At 51.6% G+C, this 22,748-nt stretch overlaps 1 protein-coding gene across 2 annotated transcripts; it reads left to right on the forward strand.

The window, feature by feature from the left end:
* Positions 1–1,590: 1,590 nt before the first annotated feature.
* Positions 1,591–19,941, forward strand: LOC150014833 (fatty-acid amide hydrolase 1). 2 transcript variants are annotated; one of them, XM_090269398.1, is made up of 15 exons: positions 1,591–1,963; positions 9,961–10,074; positions 11,904–12,038; positions 12,267–12,400; positions 12,479–12,685; positions 12,946–12,986; positions 13,218–13,342; positions 14,877–15,002; positions 15,517–15,614; positions 16,747–16,846; positions 17,144–17,184; positions 18,057–18,096; positions 18,564–18,672; positions 19,137–19,282; positions 19,535–19,941. In XM_090269398.1, exons 1-15 carry the CDS (start codon positions 1,769–1,771, stop codon positions 19,661–19,663), a joined length of 1,740 nt encoding a protein of 579 aa, XP_090125524.1. In that variant the 5' UTR covers positions 1,591–1,768; the 3' UTR covers positions 19,664–19,941. The 2 variants fall into 2 exon arrangements, with proteins under 2 accessions (XP_090125524.1, XP_090125525.1); XM_090269399.1 differs by lacking the exon at positions 14,877–15,002.
* Positions 19,942–22,748: the final 2,807 nt, after the last annotated feature.

Genomic DNA, 22,748 nt, shown 5'->3' on the forward strand with positions numbered 1-22,748 from the left:
TCATTTACAAAAGGGAAAATTGAGATACCCAAGGTCACCCTCAAGTGATGGGTGAATGAAGGGCCAGAATCCCTTTCTTCATCAGATTAGATGAGGTGACCTTGCAAGAGTTTCACATTCGAGTTTCCATCACCCTGCATCTGTCAGCTCTCCTAGGGAAACTGAGGTTCAGGGATTTGAAACTTATAAAGGACCATCAGTGTTGAGTTGGAACTCAGCAGCATTCAAAAGGGATTGAAGACTTAGAAACACAAGACCTTGGACCCCTCTGGAATTTGCTCAAGGGCCTTACAGTGACTCTAAAGGCCCTCAGGTCTGGATTCTTTGAATAACACTCAAGGCTATCCACAGTAGGCCTTTCATTCAGTCACCAAACATTTATGGAGGGTCTACTGTGTGCCAGGCACCACTTGTAAAGGACCTTACAGACCCCTTCTAGCAAATCCTGTAAGGTAGGCATTATAACCATTCCCCTTTTAAAGGTAAAGGCACAGGTTCACGGAGGTGAAGAGAGAACTGGATCTACTGCAATGTTTCAGCAAATAGAGTTACCAGTCACAAGGCACTTTCCTATTCCCTATTCTACATGGCCTTACTTCCAGGGGTGGTAATGGTGGTACTTCATGGGTAAGAGCAGTGGTTTAGGATTAGACATGAGTTGGAAACCCTACTCAGCCACCTGTGTGACCCACATAAGTCACTTAACCCCTCTTGTCCTTAGGTACCTTATCTGTAAATTGATAATAAAAATGCCTTCCTTACAGGTCTGTTGGGAGGACAAATGAAATAAAGCACATAAAGTCCTGTGAGAGAGGCCTAGATGGGAGAAGTGTGTGCACCTGTGTGTATGTGTGTGTCATCCTCCACCCTCCTAATGAAGGGCACCAGGTCCCCAGACTCCTGGTCAGGCATTCTTTCTGCTTGCTGCGTGAGAACTCTCCACCCTCCTAATGAAGGGCACCAGGTCCCCAGACTCCTGGTCAGGCATTCTTTCTGCTTGCTGCGTGAGAACTCCAAGAGGGCCCAGGACTGGAAAAAGATGACGGGAAAGTCAGTTTGCGGGGTGGCTAAGCAGAAGGACAAGTGATGGTTGGTTTGTCCATGAAGAGCCCAGGGCCAGAAACATGGGATCCCAGGGTTGGATAAAGGGGAGGGGCCCGCAGGTGGGCATCCCAGAGGAACTTTCAGAGCGGGTCCCAGGGCTGCCCACCCTCCAAGCCTCGCGCGCGCGGGGGGTCGGGGGGGGTGTCCTGTGGTACCGGCCCTGACGCAAGATTCTCCAGGAAAGATGCTGCTAAACCGTTTGCGGCGACTGATCAGGTCCGCGAGCCCAGTCTGTGTCTCCTCCCGGTCCTCTTGTCTGGCCTTTCCCGCAGGGTCACCGGCTGTCCTCGTCTTCCGGGAGTTGGGCCTCTGGGGTGCGCGGGGCTGAGGCCGGGCAGAGCCTCGGCGCTGCCGCTGCTAACGCTCGTGCTTCTGAGGACGCCCACAGGAAGCGGTTGCCCCTCCCGGTCCTCCAGCTCAGCCTGACCCAGCGCACGAGGACTCGGGGAGCGACTCCAGCAAGGCAGCCGTGCACCTGGGCCAGACCTTGACCGTTGCGCACCGCCGGCCTGCTGCCTGGCAACAGCGCGCTCCCTGGCAGGCCTGCAGCAGCGCAGCTCTCCTCCCGCTCCTCCGGCGCAGGCAGATCCAGGCCGGGTTTTGCGGCAGAATCCACGAGGGCTGGTTCTTCTTGGGTCTCAGCAGCTCTCGGCAGCAGGAGATCATGGTGCTGAACGAACTGTGGGCTACGCTCTCCGGTGCCTCCGGAGCTGCCCTGGCCTGCTGCTTCGTGGCTGCGGCTGTGGCCTTGCGCTGGTCTGGTCGTCGGAAGGCGCGGGGTGCGGCAGCCCGGGCGCGACAGAAACAGCAAGTGGCCCTGGAAAGCATGGACAAGGCAGTGCAGCGCTTCCGGCTCCAGGTGACGGTTGGGGTCGGGATATAGGGACACCGGCGGGGAGTACCCCCAGCAGCACTTCCCGCTGCAGGACGCAGGGGGTCATGTGACGGGCAGCGCAGGTGTGTGGGCAGCGCAGGTTTGTAACTTTCGGAATCCCTTCTTGCCCAAAGGCATTCGGTACTCTTTCTGAGCCAGGTGGGGCCAAGAGGAGGAAGGGAAACGAAAGAGACAGGTTAGGTCTTAGAAGGCCATGGGCACTGGCTCAGAAGAGGACCTTTGGCCCTGGCCGTGTGGTTCAGTTGGCTGGAGCGTCGTCCAGTGCACCAAAAGGTTGCAGGTTCGATTCTGGTCAGGGCACATGCCTAAGATGCAGGTTCTATCCCCGGTGGGGGCGCATATAGGAGGCAACATCGATTTCTCTCTCTCTCTCTCTCTCTCTCTCTCTCTCTCTCTCTCTCTCTCTCTCTCTCTCTCTCTCCTTGCTCTCGCTCTCTTTCTCACTCTCTCCCTCCCTCTTCTGCTAAAAATCAGTGAAAACATATCCTCAGGTGACTATTTAAAAAAAAAAAAGGAAAGAGAAAGAAAAGAGGAGCTCTGCTCCATGCCAATGAATCTCAAGATCACTGACTATTAGAACACTAAAACGCAGGCGTGAGAACTAATAGGATGCTTAGGGTTAGGACTTTGGATTCACCAAGTGATGTCCAAGGTAATCTGGAGAGCTTACAGTTCAAACTCATTGGTTTGTGTGCGAGGAGCCTAAGAGGGGCCAGAGAGAGACTTGCCCAAATGCACAGGGAGTTACTGGCAGAGCTAGGCTGAAAAGGGAGTCTCACCAGCTCAGGGTGTCATGGCCAACTCCTGACAATCCTCTTTTATGAGCAGGTTTAGTTACAGACCTTCCCTCGGTGATCTGTCAACAAGGGTTTCTCCTTCTAGATCAGCTCAATGTGTGTAGTGGGCAGAGGAGGGACCTAAAAGAGGGGACTTTCTCTCCAGGTATATGAGATGCCAGCCCTAGTCAGAAGTCAAAATGCTGAACTGTGGTAGTTGTTTTATGTGCTGAGGGAGAAATGAATTGCCACAAGTGTTTGTGAGGGTATGTGTTTTGATAGGACTCTATCTGACAGGTAAGAAGGTGGTCCAGGTGATGGAGACAACGGGAGGCAGGAGGGTGTGCCTAGGTGGGAGACTGGGAGGGAGTCACAGAAAATTTCTCCTAACAGATGCTCAGATGCAGCAAGTGATTTTTGAGTTGGGGTTGAGCTGGAACTACAACCTAGATACCCAGTGGGACTGTCCAGCCTCATTCCAGTGGAGAGGAGCAGTGGAGATATATTAGGAAAGGAGACTAGACCTTGGATGCCAGCCAGGCCCAGGGTGTGGCCTTGATTGTGGTGAGGTTTTGGCTAGATGTCGTCGGCAGCCGTCCGTCTCGAGAGACGATGGTGTAGCTTCTTAAGAGTCTATCTGCATCGCCGAGAATGGCTGTGCAGTCCGACTCAGGAGTGACACGGTATCTGTCTCCTCCCGTGTTGAATCGACATCTTGCGATGACGCTGGAGTGTCCTCTCCAGTGAAGCTGAAGCTACAGAGCCTGGGCAGGGTGATATGGAGGGTCTGCTGTTGCCCATGCAGCAGACCCCCCCTCTCTTCGCAGCTGAAGGGTCCAAGGGAAAGACGGAGTCAATACAGCTTGGCTTCAGGTGCGCTGCAGGAGTTGCCGGTGTTGACTACAACGTCAAACCGCCTTAGGGACTCCGGCTCCGGATTTTCTGTCGGGGTTTACTCCCCTAGCCTTTCCCCTGAAGAGGTATGCCGCAAGGCAGCGGAGGTTTTTTGGAGTCAGAGTTTTCCTTCTCTGATGTGCCCTGACTGGAAGATCGAACCAGCGACACTTAGCTCGCAGGCCGACACTCAATCCACTGAGCCAAACCAGCCAGGGGGATGGCTAGATGTAATGGGATGAATTTACTCCTATACCATTCTTGGGCCAGCATATATATGTATTTATTTATTAAATCAAAATGTATTTGGTTCCAGCCTTCCCTCATAAAGCTGGCTAAAAAGTCTACAGTCAGTCAATTTTTAGGGTTCCCTCTGCCCAGATTGGGAGGCCCTGCTGTTGAATCCAAACTGGTTACTTCCCCTACTTGAGCACAGGTTCTTCACAGTGCAGTCCTTCTCTGCCTGAACTCATAGGTGCCCCACTTAGGGATCTACTCAACTGCTCCCAAGGTAGCCAGTAGAGTTCTGCCAGCTCCAAACACTGTGTGGGACAGCTGCAGGAATCCACCCACAGTTTCTGCCTGTAGAACTCCCAGTTGCAAGAAACCCACCTTCTGGCAGGAGTGTGGGTGGAAGAAAGGCGGGTCTTCTCTCACTTCAGCTGCAAGCATCAGTGTGGCAAGCACAGGAGTTCATCTCCAGCCAGGTTTACTTTGGATTTGGTGAGACGGAAAAATGACAGTGGAGCATTGGAGAGGGAATTAATACCAGTTTAATCTGGCTTCTGGGGGCGAGAACAGGAACAACAGGATCTGCCTTTCAATTCTTGTGGTGGCGAATGAGAACAGGGGCCAAGGGATCATCCCCCTTCACTCTCATCCTGCGGTGGCAGGCAAGGATGGTAGCCATGGGAGCTAAAATCATCTGCGTAGCTTGAACTGCATGGGGCTCGTATATATACATGAAGTTAACAAAGGTGGCACCCGGCCAGTCTGAGCTGTGTAATGGTTATGCAGAAAGAATTCTCTCAGATAAGGGTGACCTAGGCAAATGAAAATACATGTGCGTGGAGGTGAGGATCCTGGCCTCGGTCACCCTGACATGAAAATCAGTATCTAGTTTCCCTCTGGAACTACCACCTTTCATTAATTTTAAGAATGGGATCCTCCAGGGCAGAAACTTTGGCTCTGAAATACAAAGAGCTGTTTACACATCCTCCCTGGGGCAAGAGAGCTTGGCCTCAGAACCCCAAAGCTTGGCTCTTCCAGGAGGGGAAGCCAGGAAATTATCGTTTGGTTTTGCCAAGACTGAAGAAGAAAGGGAGAGTTACCTCAGGAGTCTAGGAGCAAAGGGTTGGGATCTTGATGACAATAGTTTTGTAGGTCTTAAGGGCAGGTAGGAGATAGGCTGAACTTAGCCCCAGCCTGAACCTCCCTGACTCTAAGACCCCCTCTGCTTGGCTCAGTCAGGGCACATGCCTGGGTTGCTGTCCAGGTCCCCAGTTGGGGGCGCATGAGAGGCAACCACACATTGATGTTTCTCTCCCTCTCTAAAAATAAATAAATAAAATCTTTAAAAAAAAAAAAGAAAATGCCAAAGATTAAAGATAAAGAGAGAATCTTAAAAGCAGCAAGAGAAAAGCAGAGAGTTACCTACAAAAGAATTTCCATAAGACTATCAGCTGATTTCTCAAAAGAAACTTTGCAGGCTAGAAGAGACTGGCAAGAAGTATTCAATGTGATGAAAAGCAAGGACCTATAACCTAGATTACTGTATCCAGCAAAGCCATCAATTAGAATTGAAGGGCAGATAAAGTGCTTCCCAGACAAGAAAAAACTAAAGGAGTTCATCAGCACCAAGCCATTATTATATGAAACGCTAAAGGGAATTATATAAGAAAAAGAAGATAAAAAAGATTAACATTAAAATGGCAATAAAATCACAGCTATCAATAATTAAATCCAATAACAAACTAAGCAAACAAGCAGAACAGGAACAGAACCATAGATATGGAGATCATTTGGAGGGTTATCAATTGGGAGGGCAAAGGGGGAAAATCGGGGGGAAAGGTACAGAGATTAAGAAACACAAATTGGTGGGTATGGAATAGACAGGGGGGCGCTAAGAACAGTATAGGCAGTGGAGTAGCCAAAGAACTTACATGCATGACCATGGACATGAACTAAGAGTGGGGGATTCCTGGAGGGAATGAGGGTACCAGGTGGAGGGGAGCAAAGGGGAAAAATTGGGACAATTGTAATAGCATAATCAATAAATATATTTTTAAAATTTATTGATTTGAGAGAGAAACATCGATTTGTTGTTTCACTTATTTATGCAATCATTGGTTGATTCTTGTATGTGCCCACACTGGGGATCAAACCTGCAAACTTGGTGAATCAGAGGATGCTCTAACCAAATGAGCTACCAGGCCAGGGCTATAAAAATTTCTGGTACCGAGAATTAACCAATCAGACACACTCTTATTATGTGATGTGACCAGTAAGATGCAATTCTATCACATGACCTATATATTTATGGTTCAAGACAGGGCATTCACACTGGATGGCTATTATTTGTTGGCTGTTGTCATTTTTTAATTTGACAATCTAAGGGAAAAGAGTTAGTGCTCCTGACTAAACAGTCAATTATTTCAGATTTTAAAAAATTCTTGCGACACAGCAGTTGAAAATGGCTGCTCCAGAGACTAAAAGGTTTGTAGCTCCTTTTATGCATTTGAAATTAAGGAGGGACATAGGATGGTTGGAGAAAGCAAGGCAGGGATTGGATTACAGGACAGTTAATAAGATTATATGCTCTCTTGAGAGTTAATACTCCCTTCCAGTGGTATTACTTTCGGCATTTCAAAGGTGTGTTAACCTAGATGCAGAAGAACTGTGGACAGACTGGCTTAAAACCTTTCACTAAAGAAATTATATAGGCCTAGGGAATGACTACCCACCATGACCTGCCCAGTTAGGAATTTATGATTAGCTCACCCTCTGAGGTTCTGTTCCATAGAACCCTTTTTTTGGTCCACAGATTCAATCATAGCTATAGTATCCTTCCCTTGAAAAAGTATGCATACAGAGTGGCCACACACTCATTTTGAAGTTATCTGTACCCTTTCCTGCATTCTCTGTACAAAGTTAATTTTCCCCAAGTCTCCTGGAGGTGCAGACTTCCTTTTGGTGTGTTATGAAGGAGAAAATGTCTCAGCTTCCTGATAACTAGTTGAAGACTTTAAAATAGCCGCTAACAGCGGTGTCATCAACTTTCAACATGGAAGAACATTAGGAAAGAATTAAAAATTTATGCCGAGAATGGAGGAGAGCTTGCTGATAGCTTCTAGTTGAGATGCACAGGACCTTTATGGGTTTGTGGGCACCTTGTAGCCAGGCAGGAAATGGTGGTGACCAGACTGTCAGTGGTAATTGTCCAGTGTGGTGGGCCCTCTGGTGATTTTTACTCTTTCCATACTGTTAGGCATTTAAAAAAAAAAAAAGGACCACATATTTACATAATCGGGGAAAAACAATCTTGCTATTTTCATTGTGAGGTGAGAAAGGCAAGGTGTAATACTGTGTATATAGTATAATCCATTTGTGAAAAAGTAGAATATATGTCAACAATTATATACATTGTGGGTTTTTCACAAACTTTTTTTTTCTGTTAAGATTTCATCAGAAACTGTTAACTTTTTTTTTTTTTTCCGAAGAGGGACTGGGCAGTCTGGTCACAGAGTTGGGGGAATGTTCACTTCTCATTTTGTATGTATATATTTTAAAGATTATTTATTTTTAGAGAGACTGGAAGGGAGGGAGAAAGAGAGGGAGAGAAACATCAATGTGTGGTTGCCTCGTGTGCCCCCAACTAGGGACCTGGCCAGTAACCCAGGCATGTGCCCTGACTGGGAATTGAACCAGCGACCCTTTGGTTTGCAGGTTGGTAATCTACTGAGCCACACCAGCCAGGGCTCATTTTGTATATTTTTAAAGAAATATCCAGGGAAGAGGTAAGTGCTGCATCATCATGATGTGCTAGTGTGGTGTCTTGATTTGAACTAATAAAGCTGTTTACCAACAAAGAAGTTAAGCCTTTGGAATGAAGTTAAGCTCAGTTGGGTCAGGCTGGTTGGAGGGTCAGGAGGCCATTGGGTAGGTGGAGAACCTGGAGGGGAGGCCGCCAGAAAGAATGACTTCTCCCAGCATCAGAGAGGGAAGAAGAGGTGCCCAGAGGGAAACTCAAAGAACCTCTGTCTCTCTCTACTGTCTGGCTCCTTCTCATCCTTCAAATTACAGCTGAAATGTCACCTCCTAGGAGAGGTCTGCCCATAGCATCTGGGTCAGTTCTCTGTTTATTTCTACCACAACACTCTTTGTTTGCTTTCTCACACTTACCATGGTCTGTTCATTATTTATTGATGTGTTTGTTTTCTTGAATGTAAGCTCTCTGAAAGCAGGGACTTGCATGTCTTGGTTACTTCTAAATTCGTAGTCCCTAACATAGTCCTTGACACATAGTGGATGCTCAGGAAATGTTTGACTGACTGAATGAGTGGATGACAGAAGTAGCTGAAAGGCAGGAGGAAAGTCAGGGAGGGTGGTATTTCCAGGCCCAGGAGGAAATTGAAGAAAGCTGATGTAGGGTCAGTGAGACATGGAGCAAAAGAAACAAAGTCAAGTTTCTGTTGGATTTGGCAACAAGGAGGCACCTGGCGAACTGGTGGCTGTGACTCAGATCGCCTCTGGCCCAGTTTACTAATCAGCCCAGTATCCCGAGGAGGAAGCCAATGGGTATTTGCAGGTAGGGGCTGATCCCAGGGACTCTGGGTGCCTTTGAGACCTGGCGGTGGTGTCTGATCAAATGTCTCTCTTTCAGAGAGCTCTTCCCTGACCACCCTTTACCTGTATGCTGCCCATTTCCCTTACCCAGTTTTATTTTCCTTACGTTATTTATCACCATCTAAAATTCTTATTTGTTTACTTATTATCTGCTCACTACTAATCTGTACCTGTGTAAACCTCCCCAAGAAGGTATGTCTTTTTTGTTCACAGCTGTAAAGCCCCATGATTATTGTGTGGTACCTGCTACAGAATAGGCACCATATCTGTGGAATAATGAAAAAAAATCCTCCTTTGTAGGTGGCCTTCAGCTGCAGCCTAACCACCCAGGGTGGGATCTTCTTGTTGCCCCCCTCCCTTGTTAGTGGTTGGGTGGTCAGGTGCAGGTGGACAGCCAGTGGGCAGCCTGTGCTGAGTGGGCAGAGAACTAGAGTTTGCCTACATGGTCTCAAGCAAGGCACTTCCCCTCTCTGGACCTTACTTTCTTCACTGTACAAGGAGAATGGTAATAGATTTCTACCAACCACAGAGCACACCAGCATGGTGCCTGGCACACGTAGGCAGCCGTTGATGGTGGTGGTCTGTAATGGTGTAATCATCAGCCTGGGCCAGAACATTCCAAAGGTTCAGAAGTCTCCTGGAGCCAGGCCAGTCAGACCTTTCTTTGTAATATGCAATTTCTGAATACCCTTTCAGGCACAAGTTTTCATTTCTCTGGGATGAATATCCTGGGGTTGAGTTGCTGGGATGTGTAATAATCGCAGGTTTTTGTTATTGTTGTTTGGTTTTTGAAGTCACCATGCTGTTTTCTAGAGCGCCTGTACCTTTTCCTCTCACCGCCATTGGTGCACGAGTGACTGGTGTCTTCACAGCCTCACCAGCACTTGGGACTGTTCTTACATATTTAGTTTAAGGTGTTCTGGTATGTGTGTCTTAATATCTCAGTGATTTTTATTTTTTCATCTGTTTATTTGCCATCTATATATTCTCTTCAATGAAATGCCTGTTTGTGTCTTTTGCCTATTTTGTAATTGGGTTGTTTTCACTGTTTCATTTTGAGGGTTTCTGTACATTCAGACACTACCCCTTGTTTGAATATGTGGTTTGCAAATATTTCTCTCCAGTGTACACTTTGTCATTTCATCTTTCACAGAGCCTAGCTTTTTAATTTTAATAAATTCTAATTTATTTTTTAAAAATCATCCTGAACATGGCTTCTCCCTGGGTGTCCCCTCTAGGAAGCTTCTTGAAGAGATATCTGCACTGTCTAAGGTGGCAAGGGCTTGCCCTGACTCGGTCACAGTGTCAGGTTTGCAGATGGGCATGTCTATCATGGATTGGCATATGACAGTGAGCATCTGCGTAGTAGGTGTGGGGACGCAAAGAACATGGGCCACAGGTGTCTGCTGCAGGAGTGGGGGGGACTGATCTGAGATGTCTCCCCAGAACCCTGACCTGGACTCAGAGGCGTTGCTGGCCCTGACCCTGCCTCAACTGGTGCACAAGTTACACAGTGGGGAGCTGTCCCCGGAGGCTGCCCTCTTCACCTATATGGGAAAGGTAAGGCCAGACACTGATCTTGGCAGCGTCTTCCTATGTGCTCTCCTGCACAGGCTGTGGGGAAAACCTGGCCTGGAGTTCATCCTGCTGAGGGCCATGGTGGGACCACAGTGCCAGGGGCTACCAGGAAGGAAAGAAGCCAGAGCTGCAGAGGTGCGTGTTGTTTGTGTGTGTGTCTGGATGTGAGAGAGAGAGAAGAGAGAGAGATTGAGTCTGTGTGTAGGGGTGGGAGGAGGACACTGAGCATGTTGTCTTAGGCGGAAACCTGGCTTTCAGCCCAGATTTCCCTCTCCCTCCTGCCTCCACCCCATTGGTCACCAAGTCTAGTCTGTTCTGTTTCTATGGCTCTCTTTAGTCCGTCCCCTCATCCTCACCCCTCTTCATCTCCTTTGGTCCTCCACCACTATCTCCCTTCATGATCAAGAGCCAGCCTCCTGGCCACATCCTTTTCAGGTCTCTACCCATCTGTTTCTCCTCCGTCTCCAGCATCCTCTCTGGCCAAGGCCTTTGGGAGCTTGGGGCTTCAGTAGTAGCTCAGCTGTTGGCAGTTCCCTGGCACCCAGGGCCTGCCATGCTCTGTGCTGGCTCGGGTGAGGTTCTTTTATTCTGGAAGGCTCTTCTCCCTCTTCTTTGCCCTGCTTGGTACTATAGTCCTCCCCCCCTCCCCCCAGCTGAGCCTTCAGGGCTCAGAGAAGAAACCCCCTCTTCTCCCTCATCCTCCTCCCCTCCCAGCCTGAGTTAGTACATTTTTCATCGCATTATAGGGCCTGCCTTGTCTTTCTCTTTCCCATGTCAAATGTGAGCTTTTGGGGGGACAGAACTTGTCTTATTAATCTTTGCACCTTAGTGCTTGACACTGTATCTTTTATATTGTAAGGGCCCAAGAAATATGTTTGAAATACGTTATGAGTGTGACTTGTGTATGATTTCTTGAAAGAGTTCACAGGAAAGCATTCTGGTTATAAACTGGCCTCCTACCTTCCTGCCTTAGGTAGCGTGGAGAGAGATTTCATAAGCCTGAGTGTGACAACAAGACCTACACTCATCTCAGGGGTTTCACAGGAAAAGGAGTGTTTACTGAAAGCTGTACTTCATTCTTCCCTGGTCTTCCCTTCCTGTAGGGTCCTGTTGAATGTGGTGTGAGGGTTTTAGTGGTGTGAGGGTTTTAGCAAGGCCTAGTGGCATGCAGCCACTATGAGTGGGTCATTACTTTCAGTCAAGCCCCACCCCCTTTACTGTGAGTTGGTCACTCCTCCACGCCACTTAATTATCAGATTCAAGAGTTCCTGGGAGAGGGTACAGTTCTTGGGGCAGATGTGCGTCGGGCCTGAGCCAGACGAGAGTGGGCTGGGCTCCAGGAGGCTGGAGCTTGGGTCTACTCCTGCTCTTTGCTGACAGTGTGATCTGAGACAGTGATCTGCCCCTGTCTGGTTCTTGTCTGCCTCACTGGGAAGAGATGTGGCTTGAAGGAGGAGGAGAGTGGCCAAGGGTCATCCTCCTCCCAACTCATTCCCTCCCGGGGGGCTTCTGGTGCCAGTATCTCACTCCTTTGAGTGCCTCTTGTGCCTTGGCTTTGTGACTACACTCTCTCTTCATCTTGGGGTTGAAGGTCACAGACAGCCAGGCTGAGGTGGGGACCAGATGTCCCCAGTGAGGTGGGTGCTGAGCCCTGGATTATCCTCTGTGCATTGGGCCATGCTGCTGACTACCCTTTCCCTGCGTATACTTCAAAAGACTAGTTTTATGTTATGTATATTTTACCACAATTTGTTTTTTGTATAAAAAAGGCCAGATTCACTCTGCCTCATGTTCATTTCTCCCTCCCCTAGGCCTGGGAAGTGAACAAAGGGACCAACTGTGTGACCACCTACCTGGCAGACTGTGAGACTCAGCTGTCCCAGGCCCCAAGGCAGGGCCTGCTGTATGGTGTCCCTGTGAGCCTCAAGGAGTGCTTCAGCTACAAGGTGAGCTCTGCCTCAGTATCAGGCCTCAGCATCCCCCATCTCTGCCAGCCAGCTCTGTGGCCCGGGTTACCCTTGGCTCCCTGGAAGAATCAGGTCTCAGAGGCCTTGAGTAGGCACCGTGGGGTGCCTTGCCTTGGCCTGTGCGAGGGTAGTGGGAACGGACCCTGCACTGCTGAAGGGCCCCGACTCATCAGTCATGTCCTCCTCGGTGGCCGTCTATCCTTCTAGGGCCAGGACTCGACCCTGGGCTTGAGCATCAATGAGGGTGTGCCAGCGGAGTGTGACAGCGTGGTGGTGCAGGTGCTGAAGCTGCAGGGTGCTGTGCCCTTCGTGCATACCAACGTCCCCCAGTCCATGTTCAGGTTGGGTCTCCTGTGTGGGGCAGAGGCAGGGTCACCCGTGCCGCTGTGACATGGCTGACCCGTTCCTGCTTCCTCCAGCTATGACTGCAGTAACCCCCTCTTTGGCCAGACGACAAACCCATGGAGCCCCTCCAAGAGCCCAGGTGGCTCCTCGGGGGGTGAAGGGGCCCTCATTGGAGCTGGAGGCTCTCTCCTGGGCTTAGGCACTGACATTGGGGGCAGCATCCGCTTTCCTTCCTCATTCTGTGGCATCTGCGGTCTCAAGCCCACAGCGAACCGCCTCAGGTATGGTGTAGGAAGTGAGTGGGGTATGGTGTAGGAGATGGGTGGGGGAAGCTCCTGGGCCCCTTGCTGTGTGACCTGGGCCTAGCTTTCCACCTCTCTGGGCTGCAGGCAGGGGTTCCCTCACTGGGAGGATGTGTCACAGCACCACTAGTCCTGGTTCCTAGTTTCCAAGTGGCAAGGATTCCAAGCTGCTATATGGGTGTGGAGTAGGGGAGAGGTTGGCTATTTCCTGTTTCCAACATTTTGTGTTTCTTATTCAGCAAGATTGGCTTGAAGGGCTGTATCTATGGACAAGTGGCAGGTGAGGTTTGCGGTTCCCTTAGTGTCCCTCCCCTGGTGGGGGATGGGTTCTGCCTGATCCACTTCTCCCCTGCCTCTCCTGGGGGAAGAGTTTGGCCCCCCATCCACTCTAGGTCTGAGTTCTGACCTCCTTGTCTCTGCCCACACTCCTTGGCCCAGCCCTTGCTTGGACACAACCCCAGAGCCCACTGGGGCCGAGTGACCTCTCTTGCCTCCCTTCCCACCCCGACAGTACAGCTCTCAGTTGGCCCCATGGCCCGGGACGTCGAGAGCCTGGCACTGTGCCTGCGAGCACTGCTGTGTGAGGACATGTTCCGCTTGGACCCCACCGTGCCCCCACTGCCCTTCAAGGAGGAGGTGAGCAGGAGTAGGAGTGGGCATGGGGGGTGGTTCAGTATGACTGGTGCTCCTGAGCCCAGAAAGCAGCCCCCAGGCAGTGTGGGCAGGCCTTGGAGGCCCCGTCTCCTGAAAACCACCCCCAGCGCCCTGAGACCAGGATCAGCTGCTGCTCCCAAGACAACCACCAGATGGAACCCTTACCTGCACTTAGAAATCTCAGACTGGCAGCTGGGAATCTCTGCTGAGGACAGGCCCTGCCTTCTAGCTCTGGCCTCTGCTGCTATGACCAAGGAACTGCTTCCCAGCCCTGAGAACAACTTGAGAGAGAACTTCTGCACCTGCTCTGTGTTTGACCCTCAGCAAATAGGAGCCTTTCTTCAATGTTTGTGCCCATAGCCCCAGTCTTCACTGTGGTGCTTGGCATGTAGGCTGAGTAAGTTAGGACAGTTAAAGGCAGAGCTATCTCCTTGCCAGAGAAAGCTGGGATCTGTGGACAGAATTGAGTGCTGGCTCCCCGGAATACCACCCGAACAGCCTGTTGATCAGACCAAGCTGAGTTTATTAATTTCTGTGTCAAGAGAGAATGCTGCCTCAACAGAGCCTTAGTAGCACCAGGGTGGGGAGGGGTGGTGGTGGAGGATGGGAGGAACCGGGGCAAAGTAGAGATATTGTTGAGATTTTAAAGTCTGGTTTAAGGCAGGTATTTCAACCTGGGGGTTTGTAAGGATCATGATGTAATAATAGTTTAGGATTGGTGGACACAGCAAGGTGAGGATTTTAAAGTGAGAGACTTAAGGAATCTTGGAGTATAAACTCAATTGATAACTTCTATTGAAGAGTTGATGGGTTTTTAAAGAATGAAAAATAAAATTATTTGTACTTTATGTACAAAGCAGTCAGGGTTAATCAAGTTAGATGGACGCAGACAGTGGATAGTAAAGTCACATTAATGTAGACAGTAAGCTCCATTTCTCCCTCACCCAGCCCCAGCTGCCTAGGAGAGCCTGAAGGCCCCTGGACAGGAGAGTCAGCCTCAGTGTTTCTTGGCAGGTGGGAAATCTGGGCTGATGGGGTGAGCTTCCCAGCCCCAGCAGAGGAGGATGTTCTAATTGAACAGGTGGAAATGAGGTCCTTGTCCTGAGGTCTGGGACAAATTATCATGGACTTAGGACTCGTATTCTTGAAACAGGCAGTGCAGAGCCTTGGCTCAGGAGACAGGATGCATGGGTTCGAGTCCTAGTATTGTCACTCTGCGTTGGGTGGCCTTGGGCCAGTTTCAGCCCACTGTGTGCCTATCTCCCTATCTAGATCTGAAGCCTTACTTTCCTCTTACAGAAATCTTCATACCTGCTCTGCCGCCCTGTGGGGCCATCATGAAGGCATATTGTGAAAGTGGCTAGCTTTGCTGGCAGTCAAATTTCAGGGGATCCTGGCTGCAGCCTGGCAGCTGTGGAAGCTGAGTAGCTTCCAAACTCTGGGAGCCCTGCCTTGGCTCCTGACCTGACTCGCCTCCTCTCCTGACCAGACTCTGACTCTTGGGTTTTGTCCCCAGGTCTATGCAAGCTCTCGGCCCCTGCGTGTGGGGTATTATGAGACGGACAACTATACCATGCCCACCCCAGCCATGAAGCGGGCCGTGCTGGAGACCAAGCAGAGGCTTGAGGCTGCAGGCCACACGGTATGGCTGCAGGAGCCCAGAAGTTGTGGCGTGGCATGGCCCTTCCTTTAGGGAAACCTTCCTGGCACCCATAGCCGCCATCCCCTCCTGGCATCCTTGCACCCTGATTGCTTTGTGGTTGGGGATGGAAACTGTGTCCCTGTGGCGTCAGAATATAGAGGGCTAATCAGGAGCATTGGGGTAAATGATTGATGGTGAACTCAGCCTGTGCTAGGGATGTGTGAGCGTGGCGCTGGAGGGCTTCCTCAACCACAGACAATGGTGTGCCCCTATCCACAGGTTCCCGGGGCCCTGAGGGGGTAGGAGAGCAGGTTTTGGTCTGCTCATCTCAGACAAGTTTATGTGTGGCTCCACGGAGTTTTCATGGGCCAGTAAGGCTAACTTTGTGGCTCTAGTGAGAGCTACTCTGTGGCAGAGTTGGTCCAGCCCATTCTCAAGGCCACGTGGGCAGCATGGGGGTGGTGGGACCCAGGGTTCCTAGGTATGGAAGTCTTATACCTTTCCATCTCTGCAGCTGATTCCCTTCCTGCCAAGGAACATACCCTATGCTCTGGAGACCCTGTCGATGGGTGGGATATTCAGTGATGGCGGCAGCAGCTTCCTACAGAATTTGTGAGTATTGATGGGCTTTGGGGTCTGTGGTGGGAGCAGGACATGGGTAGACCCAGGGAAAGCAGCAGGGTGCTTTGACCCCCAAGGGCGGGCCACCTGGGGGAAGATGGGGGACAGGCCTCAGCTAAACACAAAATAGGACTAAGCATCCTGGGCAAGGACCACGCTGCATCTCCAACTGCAGGTTGAGCCTGGACAGACCTTACCAGGGAGACTTTGGAAAGGTGCCAGTGCAAGGGGAGGCTGGATTGAGCATCTGTGGCCTGGCCCTGAGCTGAGCTTTTTGGGAGGTAGGAGATGGGAAGGGCACTACCTGTTTGTTTGGGAAAGATTGAGAGACAACGGCAGGATCAAGCAGGAGGGCAGGGGTCTAGACATCATGCTGCGACTCCAGGTTCTTCTGACTTGAGCCACGTCTTTCCCTTTCAAGCAGGACCTCAGTTTTCTCTTTTGTAAGGTTGGTGGGTTGGACCAGATCTGCTTTAAGGGACTTTGCAGAGCTCACAATTAGAGAAGCTCATTCCACTTGAATGTTTTCAGACCTTAAAGATTGAGAGAGACAGAGGACAGGGCTGTGCAGGTGCCTCATGGTGACATGCCTGGGCTGACTAGACTTCCCCCAGTAGCCGAGTGTGGTCTAGGCTTCAGTAGAAGGTGCTACACCTCACTCTGGCCCAGGCTGGCTGTCCAGGACCTTTTCCTGAGATCTAGAACCAGGGACAGCTCCCAAGACAAGCATCATAGGTGGCCCACTCTGGATAGCCCCACTGGTGCCTCTGGGCTGGTGTCATCAATAGGGTGCCCTCAGCATTAAGCTCTGGCCAGGGAAATGTTGCCCTCAGTCCTTACTGCCCCGAGTGGAGTTTGCCAGCGAGTGCGACATGGAGTCCTGCCTTGGGGAGCTCCACTGGGGGTGGGGTAGAGCCCAGGCATTCTGAAGGAGTAGCAGAAGCAAACCACACATTTGAAAGGAGGCAGGTGAAGGGATTAGAGACCAGGGGTTACTGGAGTCTGGTGAGGAGGGAGGTGGACAAAGGTTGCTGAGTAGAAAATGGGGGGATGCAGTGGGCAGGGGTAAGCTGGGAGGGATGTCTGGGGTGGGAGTGCCTAGACTGGACCCTTTGTCTCCCAGCAAAGGTGATTTTGTGGACCCCTGCTTGGGAGACCTGATACTGGTTCTGAAGCTACCTAGGTGGTTTAAAGGACTGCTGGCTTTCCTGCTGAAGCCTCTGGTGAGGGCATAGCGAGTGGAAGGGGTGGGGTGGGTGAGAGGGAGTGTCTGGGGCTCTTCCCGCTTCTCCTTAGCCTCTCATGGTTTGGGCAGGCATGGTCTCTTCAGCTCGTACCCAGACTCTTCCGCTCCTCGCATGCCCTTTACCCTTTAGTCAGCCTGCATCCTGGAAGGGGTGCCAGCTGGGGATGTAAGGGGAGCGACTGAGGGAGGAGGCATGGTGGCTTGGCCTGCAGAGGACTGTTGTCAGCACTTGGCCCAAAGCTGAGTCACTGACTCTGTGTCTGTCCTTCTGCAGCTCCCAAGGCTGGCAGCCTTTCTCAGCGGCATGAAGTCTCGGTAAGAATATTTTCCTGCCCAGCTGCCTGCCTCTCTCTTCCCCTGACCTGGATTTAAGTGGTTTCTGACAGGAAAAGAGGTGGGAAGTAGCTTCTGAGGCTGGAAGTGGCCCAGACAGGCTGGCGACTCTGTTACTTAACATTTCCAACTCGATTAGTACTGAGGACGGGGGCTCTTTGTCCCCAACACTATTCAAGTTGGAGATCTCGAGTTAGAGCCTATTATGTGGTCCCTCTGCGGCCTTCAGATGGGACCTTGAAGTTGTCTTAGCAAAGTCCAGGTCTGGCTGGAAAGCAAGGGCCTGAGGGAGATAACAGTGTGGGAGTGGTGGAGAGTAGCAGGGTGACCTGACTGGGGCATGGGTGGCAAGGACCAGGAAGGAGTTTCTGTGGGGCTGGGGGAGGGGGTTACGGGGTACCCCATGAGAGATGCTGCTCTTAGCGATCTGAACTGAGCTGCACTGAGTCTTACCTGCCCCTTAGTGGCTCGAGCAGGAAAAGCAGAGCATAAGTTGCCCCATTTTCAGGCCTGACATCCTGTGGACTGGCTCCTTCTGTCATCACCAGGCATGTCAGACCTTTGACAGCACTGTGCTCTCGTAAGGGTAACTGGGAATCAGGCCGGCTCTGGTCCTGGCTCTGCTGTGGAGTCACTAAGTGACCCAGCCTAAGTCCCTTTTGGGGCCTGATTTTCTCAACGGGACAGTAGAGCCTTGACCTTCGGCCCTGCACTACTTCCCTCTCAGAGCCTCCATAATGTTGAGGAGGGTCCCTGCAGGAATGAGATCTGGGAGGTGTTCAGAGTAGGGTTCTGACACTGCTAATCTCCATGGCTATGACCATGATGGCTGGTGACCTCACTCCCTCTGCCAGGTCCACTGGAAAGCTCTGGGAACTGCAGCACGAGATTGAGGTGAGGCCAGAGCTCCTAGTCTGGATGAGGGTGGGGTGGGGGTGGGGGTGGAGAGGGCACCTGCCAGTGGGGTCTCTTGGGCACCGGTCCCACTGGTCTCCTGGAACGTCCTGTCATTCCCGCTTCCCCTCCTTGGACTGGCCTGCTTGGGCCCTGCTCTCTGACCCTCAGTTCCCCAAATGTACATCCTTGGGGGCTTGGTCAGCCCGGGGCTCCTACTCTCAATGCTCTTCGCCACCCTGGCAGGAAGAATGGTGTCTACAGTTCATGCAGGAGGAGGAGAAATTGATTCGCCCTGAAAGCAGCCATGCCTACGGGCCCTGAGGACCTCCATCTCATTGTGGCTCGGTTTAGACCCCTGGGCAGGTGATGGGGTGGCTCTAGCCCCACACACACGGTGCTGGCTTTGGAGAGTTCACATTAAGGGCTGGGTCTGAGTGCTTCACCCTTGCTGGTGCCCTCCCCAGGTGTACCGCAACTCTGTGATTGCCCAGTGGAGAGCCCTGGACCTGGATGTGCTGCTCACCCCCATGCTGGGCCCTGCTATGGACTTGAACGCCCCAGGCAGGGCCTCAGGTGAGGCCTGCTGCCCTACCATGCCCCTGCTGCCCCCACCCATCCCTCCTCTTCTGTGAATTCAGCCCTGTGCCTGGTGGGGCTGCTGGGAAGTAGAATAGGATCTGGCTTTTGGGGAGCTCACAGTCTGCCTGGCTGGAGAGATGGGAGTCTTGTGGCGTGCCCTGGGAGAGAACGAGCTCCCTTTCCTCCCCACTATTCAAGGTGGAGACCTTGAGTTACAGAGTCTATGGTTTTGGGAGGTGGTATTTGAAGTCTAGGTGGGATTTAGATAAGCCGAGAAAATAGGAACAAAATTCCAGGTGGGGGTTTTGTCCCTCACAAAAGCCTCAGCCCTGGGAGAGAGCCTATCCCCATCTGTGGAGACCAGGTGCCATTTCACAGGGTGGGAGACAGAAGTGCAGACAGGACAGTTGGCACTGAAAGTCACCGGGCCTGCTCCAGCCACTTGTGCTATGTCTCAGGGGCCGTCAGCTACACTATGCTCTACAACTGCCTGGACTTCCCAGCGGGGGTGCTTCCTGTCACCACAGTGACCGCTGAAGATGAGGCCCAGATGGAGCACTGCAGGGGCTACTTTGGAGATATCTGGGACAAGGCGCTGTGGAAGGTGAGGTCATGGGCACTGGCCTGGCCACCTCTGGGTCTCTCTTCCGCTGGACTCACCATAGCCTAACTCAAGCTGCCATGGAGGAAACGGTATAAGCACATGCAGTCCTTGCCTCTCCTTTTAATGCAAGACCTGGCAAGGCTGCAGCCTGGCCCCACTGTGCTGCCTTTCCTCTCTAGCTGGGGTGCTTCCTGGACCCAGAGTGGGATCCTGCCTCACCACCTCCCATCCTCCTCCCTGTGTCCCTTCCAGGCCATGAAGAAGAGCGTGGGGCTGCCTGTGGCTGTGCAGTGTGTAGCTCTGCCCTGGCAAGAAGAGCTGTGTCTGCGGTTGATGCGGGAGGTGGAGCGACTGATGAACCCTGAAAAGCGGCCATTCTGAATGCTGTCTGCCCAGCCTCCCAGCTGGCTCTGGAGGGACCCACTCAATCTGCACCCAGCCTGGTCAGGGCACAGCTGCCACCCTGTGAGGAGATGTTCACCTTGGGGCAGAGGCTTCCTTCCCTTCACCTCTCCAAGAAGCCAAGACCCCCTGAGTCTGGACCTTGCTCCCTCGTCTCGTCCCCAGTCTCTGCCCTGACCCCCTCCCCATGTGGCAGCCCGTGGGTAGCACATGGGTAAGGCCCACTAACAGTCAAAAAATGGTTTCTATTCTGTGCACTTTCTGGCCATCATTGTTAGGGCATGGGGTTGGAGCCTCGACCTTCAGAGCCTGACTCCAGCATGTCAGTGCCCTGCTCCCAGACCTCCTCTGGTTCCCATCACACACAGGATGGGCACAGGCTGCTCAGCGGGCCCTGCAGACCCAGCGCTTCACACCCCCCAACACACCTCTCCTTAGACTGAGTCCTAGTTTGTTAGAGACATTGTCCTTTCAATTCTTCCTCTTTTTGCTTCTTCCTTCTGCTGAGAATGCCCTTTCTGCTCCTCTACCTTTAAATACTTGGAGGCCAGCTTAAATTCCTCTTTTTCCAGAAGGCTTTCCCTCCTTCCTCTAAGCCTTGGAGTAGGTGGTCAGCTTGCCCCACGTGTTGGGTACCTGTGGGGGTGGTGGGGGTGGGGGCTGCCTCTCAGCACACTGGCTCTCCTTGATGGCAGAGACACTACTGTGTATCATTATCCTTAGTGGATAGCACAGGGCTGGGCACAAAATGGCAGGGAGTCTGGAGTGCTCACCATGAGCTGGTGCTGTTGGGAAGAGGAATCCAGAGGCCCGGGGAGGTGAGTACCAGACCAGGCAATCTGGTAGAGTGCTCACAGGGCCGGCCAAGGACTGTATTGATCAGAAAAGGCGTCCTGAATGAAGAGGACCTCCGCTGAGTCCAGAGGCCGAGATAGGGGATGAGGACATCCCAGGGAGAAGGAATAACAATGTGCGCAAAGACCAGGAGGAGTTTGGTAGAGGGAGGCATGTTAAATGGGCACGGGAGGAGCAGCGAAGATATAGGTGGGGCTAGATCAAGGTGGACTTGCAGGACCAGTTTAAGAACTTGAATCCTGTCTTGAGGGCAATGGAGAACTCTTGAATGATCACACAAGTACAACTAGGAGAGTAGACTGGATGGACAGAGGTGGGACAGGGAGGAGGAGGTGGTTCCATTATCCTAATCTGGGGAAGGGGCCCTGAGGCCTGAGCTAGGGAGGGGGTCCAGGAGCAGAGAGAGAGAGTGGTTTGGGAATTGGCAGTTGAGATGCGAGTTGTCTCAGCTCAGTCTGCCAGGTCAACTCTCAACTGCACTGCATTGCCTGGGAGGTGGAAGGTTGGCTTCCTGGTGACACACTTCTTGGTCCTACCAGCAGAGCCCCCTCACTCCTCCCTGGTCCCAGCCCTAACTCCCCTGCTTGCTGTAGAAGGTGTTTCTGAGCCTGAGCCCTCCAGCGGGTGGGCCCCAGTTTCCTGCCTGACCTACTTCAAATTCTTCTCTGGGTCAGCTGCCTTCCCAAGGAAGGCGTCTTTCTCCATATTAATTTTTCTGCTCCTCCGAAGGGGCTTTCCCTCCAGGTTGCAGAGCCGGTGGCGCCTACATTCTCTGTCAAAGGCATCCCTGCCTTGGTGGTGCCAGTCTCAGTGCTGGCATGAGGCCCCACACCGGCGCTGACTAGAGGGCCTCATCCACATGAACACCTAGATTGGGATGACCCGGTAGTTGCTGCACTTTGCCCTGACTCCTCGTAACTGCTGTGTTATTTTGCCTCATATAATTTCATGAAACTACCTGCAGTCTGCCCAGTTTTCTCTTTCTGGTTACGGATATCCTTGTGTGTTTAGACACAAGGCTTCAATGGAGGGTGCCTCTCCTTCATTCCTTCACTGGTTCATTGATTCACACTTGGAGCCTCACCATGGTCACACCCACCCTGTGCTTAGTGGTGCTGGAGCTCAACCAGGCCTGGCTCCCATCCTTGGGTCCCTGGGCTTGTGGGGGTGGTAGACATTGACATAACACATCTGTTCCCCAGGTGGACAGGGCTGGGGGGAAAGGCAATCAAGGGGTCAAATGCTGCTGAAAAGTGGGGGAGTTGGTCGTTGTGCAAGTACTGTTTCCACTGATATGCTCTAATCCAAGTCACCTGCCTCTCCTGGACACTGCAATAACCCAGTTTGGCTCCCCGCTTCCATCATCACCTGTCTCCCAACCTATTTTCCACATAGTAGCCAGAGTGATCCCTTAGAAGTATATATCAGATTGAGTCACTTCTCTCCTTAAACTCTTCCTGTGGCTTCTCATCCTACCAAGAATAAAATCCAGTGTCTTTATGTCCTCCAAGGCCCTGTGTGCAGTGGCGTTGCCCACCTGTGCAGCCTCTCCTTGGGGGTGTCTTCCTCTCATTCATTGTGCTTCAGCTACACGAGCACTGAAGCTGGTCTGTGCATCGCAGCGTTGGTGTTAGCTGCTGTGCTTGGAAGACCAGGCTCCAGTGTTACCTCTCCTGATCACCCACTGGTTAAATGGCTTCCCTGACACTTTGTAATACACTATCTGGAATCATATGATTTCCTTTTTTGTCTTGACTCAAGCTTCTTAAGAGCTGAGCTTTGTCTTGTTCTTCTCTATTCTTCGCACGTGGAATGGTGTTTATAAGGTGCTCAATTCTATGAGCATTAAGTGAGCATCTACTAGGGACCAGGCTCTGTACTGGGTTCTGGGACCGCAGTGATGAATGAGACAGACTATGTTCTTGTTCTTTTGGAGCATACATTCTGGAGGATATTTGCTCAATGGCAGGAGGAAGGAAGGTGGCTTGTGTTAGTGAAAACCCTAACTAATCCATGGAATAATGAGGTGACTTTTGATCAGGTAAAAGGGGGATGGGTATGTTGAATGACAGTTACCAAGTGTTAGGGCCAGAGACCCCATGTTGCCTGCCTCAAAGCCTGCCACCTGTGTTGGGACTTGCAAATCAGGCTATGGTCAGTGGTCACTGTGTTCTTGGGAACCATGGCCTGCAGTCTTGCAGGACCCGAG

The sequence above is a fragment of the Furipterus horrens genome, unplaced genomic scaffold (assembly GCF_987537825.1).
Source record: "Furipterus horrens unplaced genomic scaffold, mFurHor1.1.pri manual_scaffold_3, whole genome shotgun sequence".
In the NCBI taxonomy this organism is placed as follows: Eukaryota; Metazoa; Chordata; class Mammalia; order Chiroptera; family Furipteridae; genus Furipterus; species Furipterus horrens.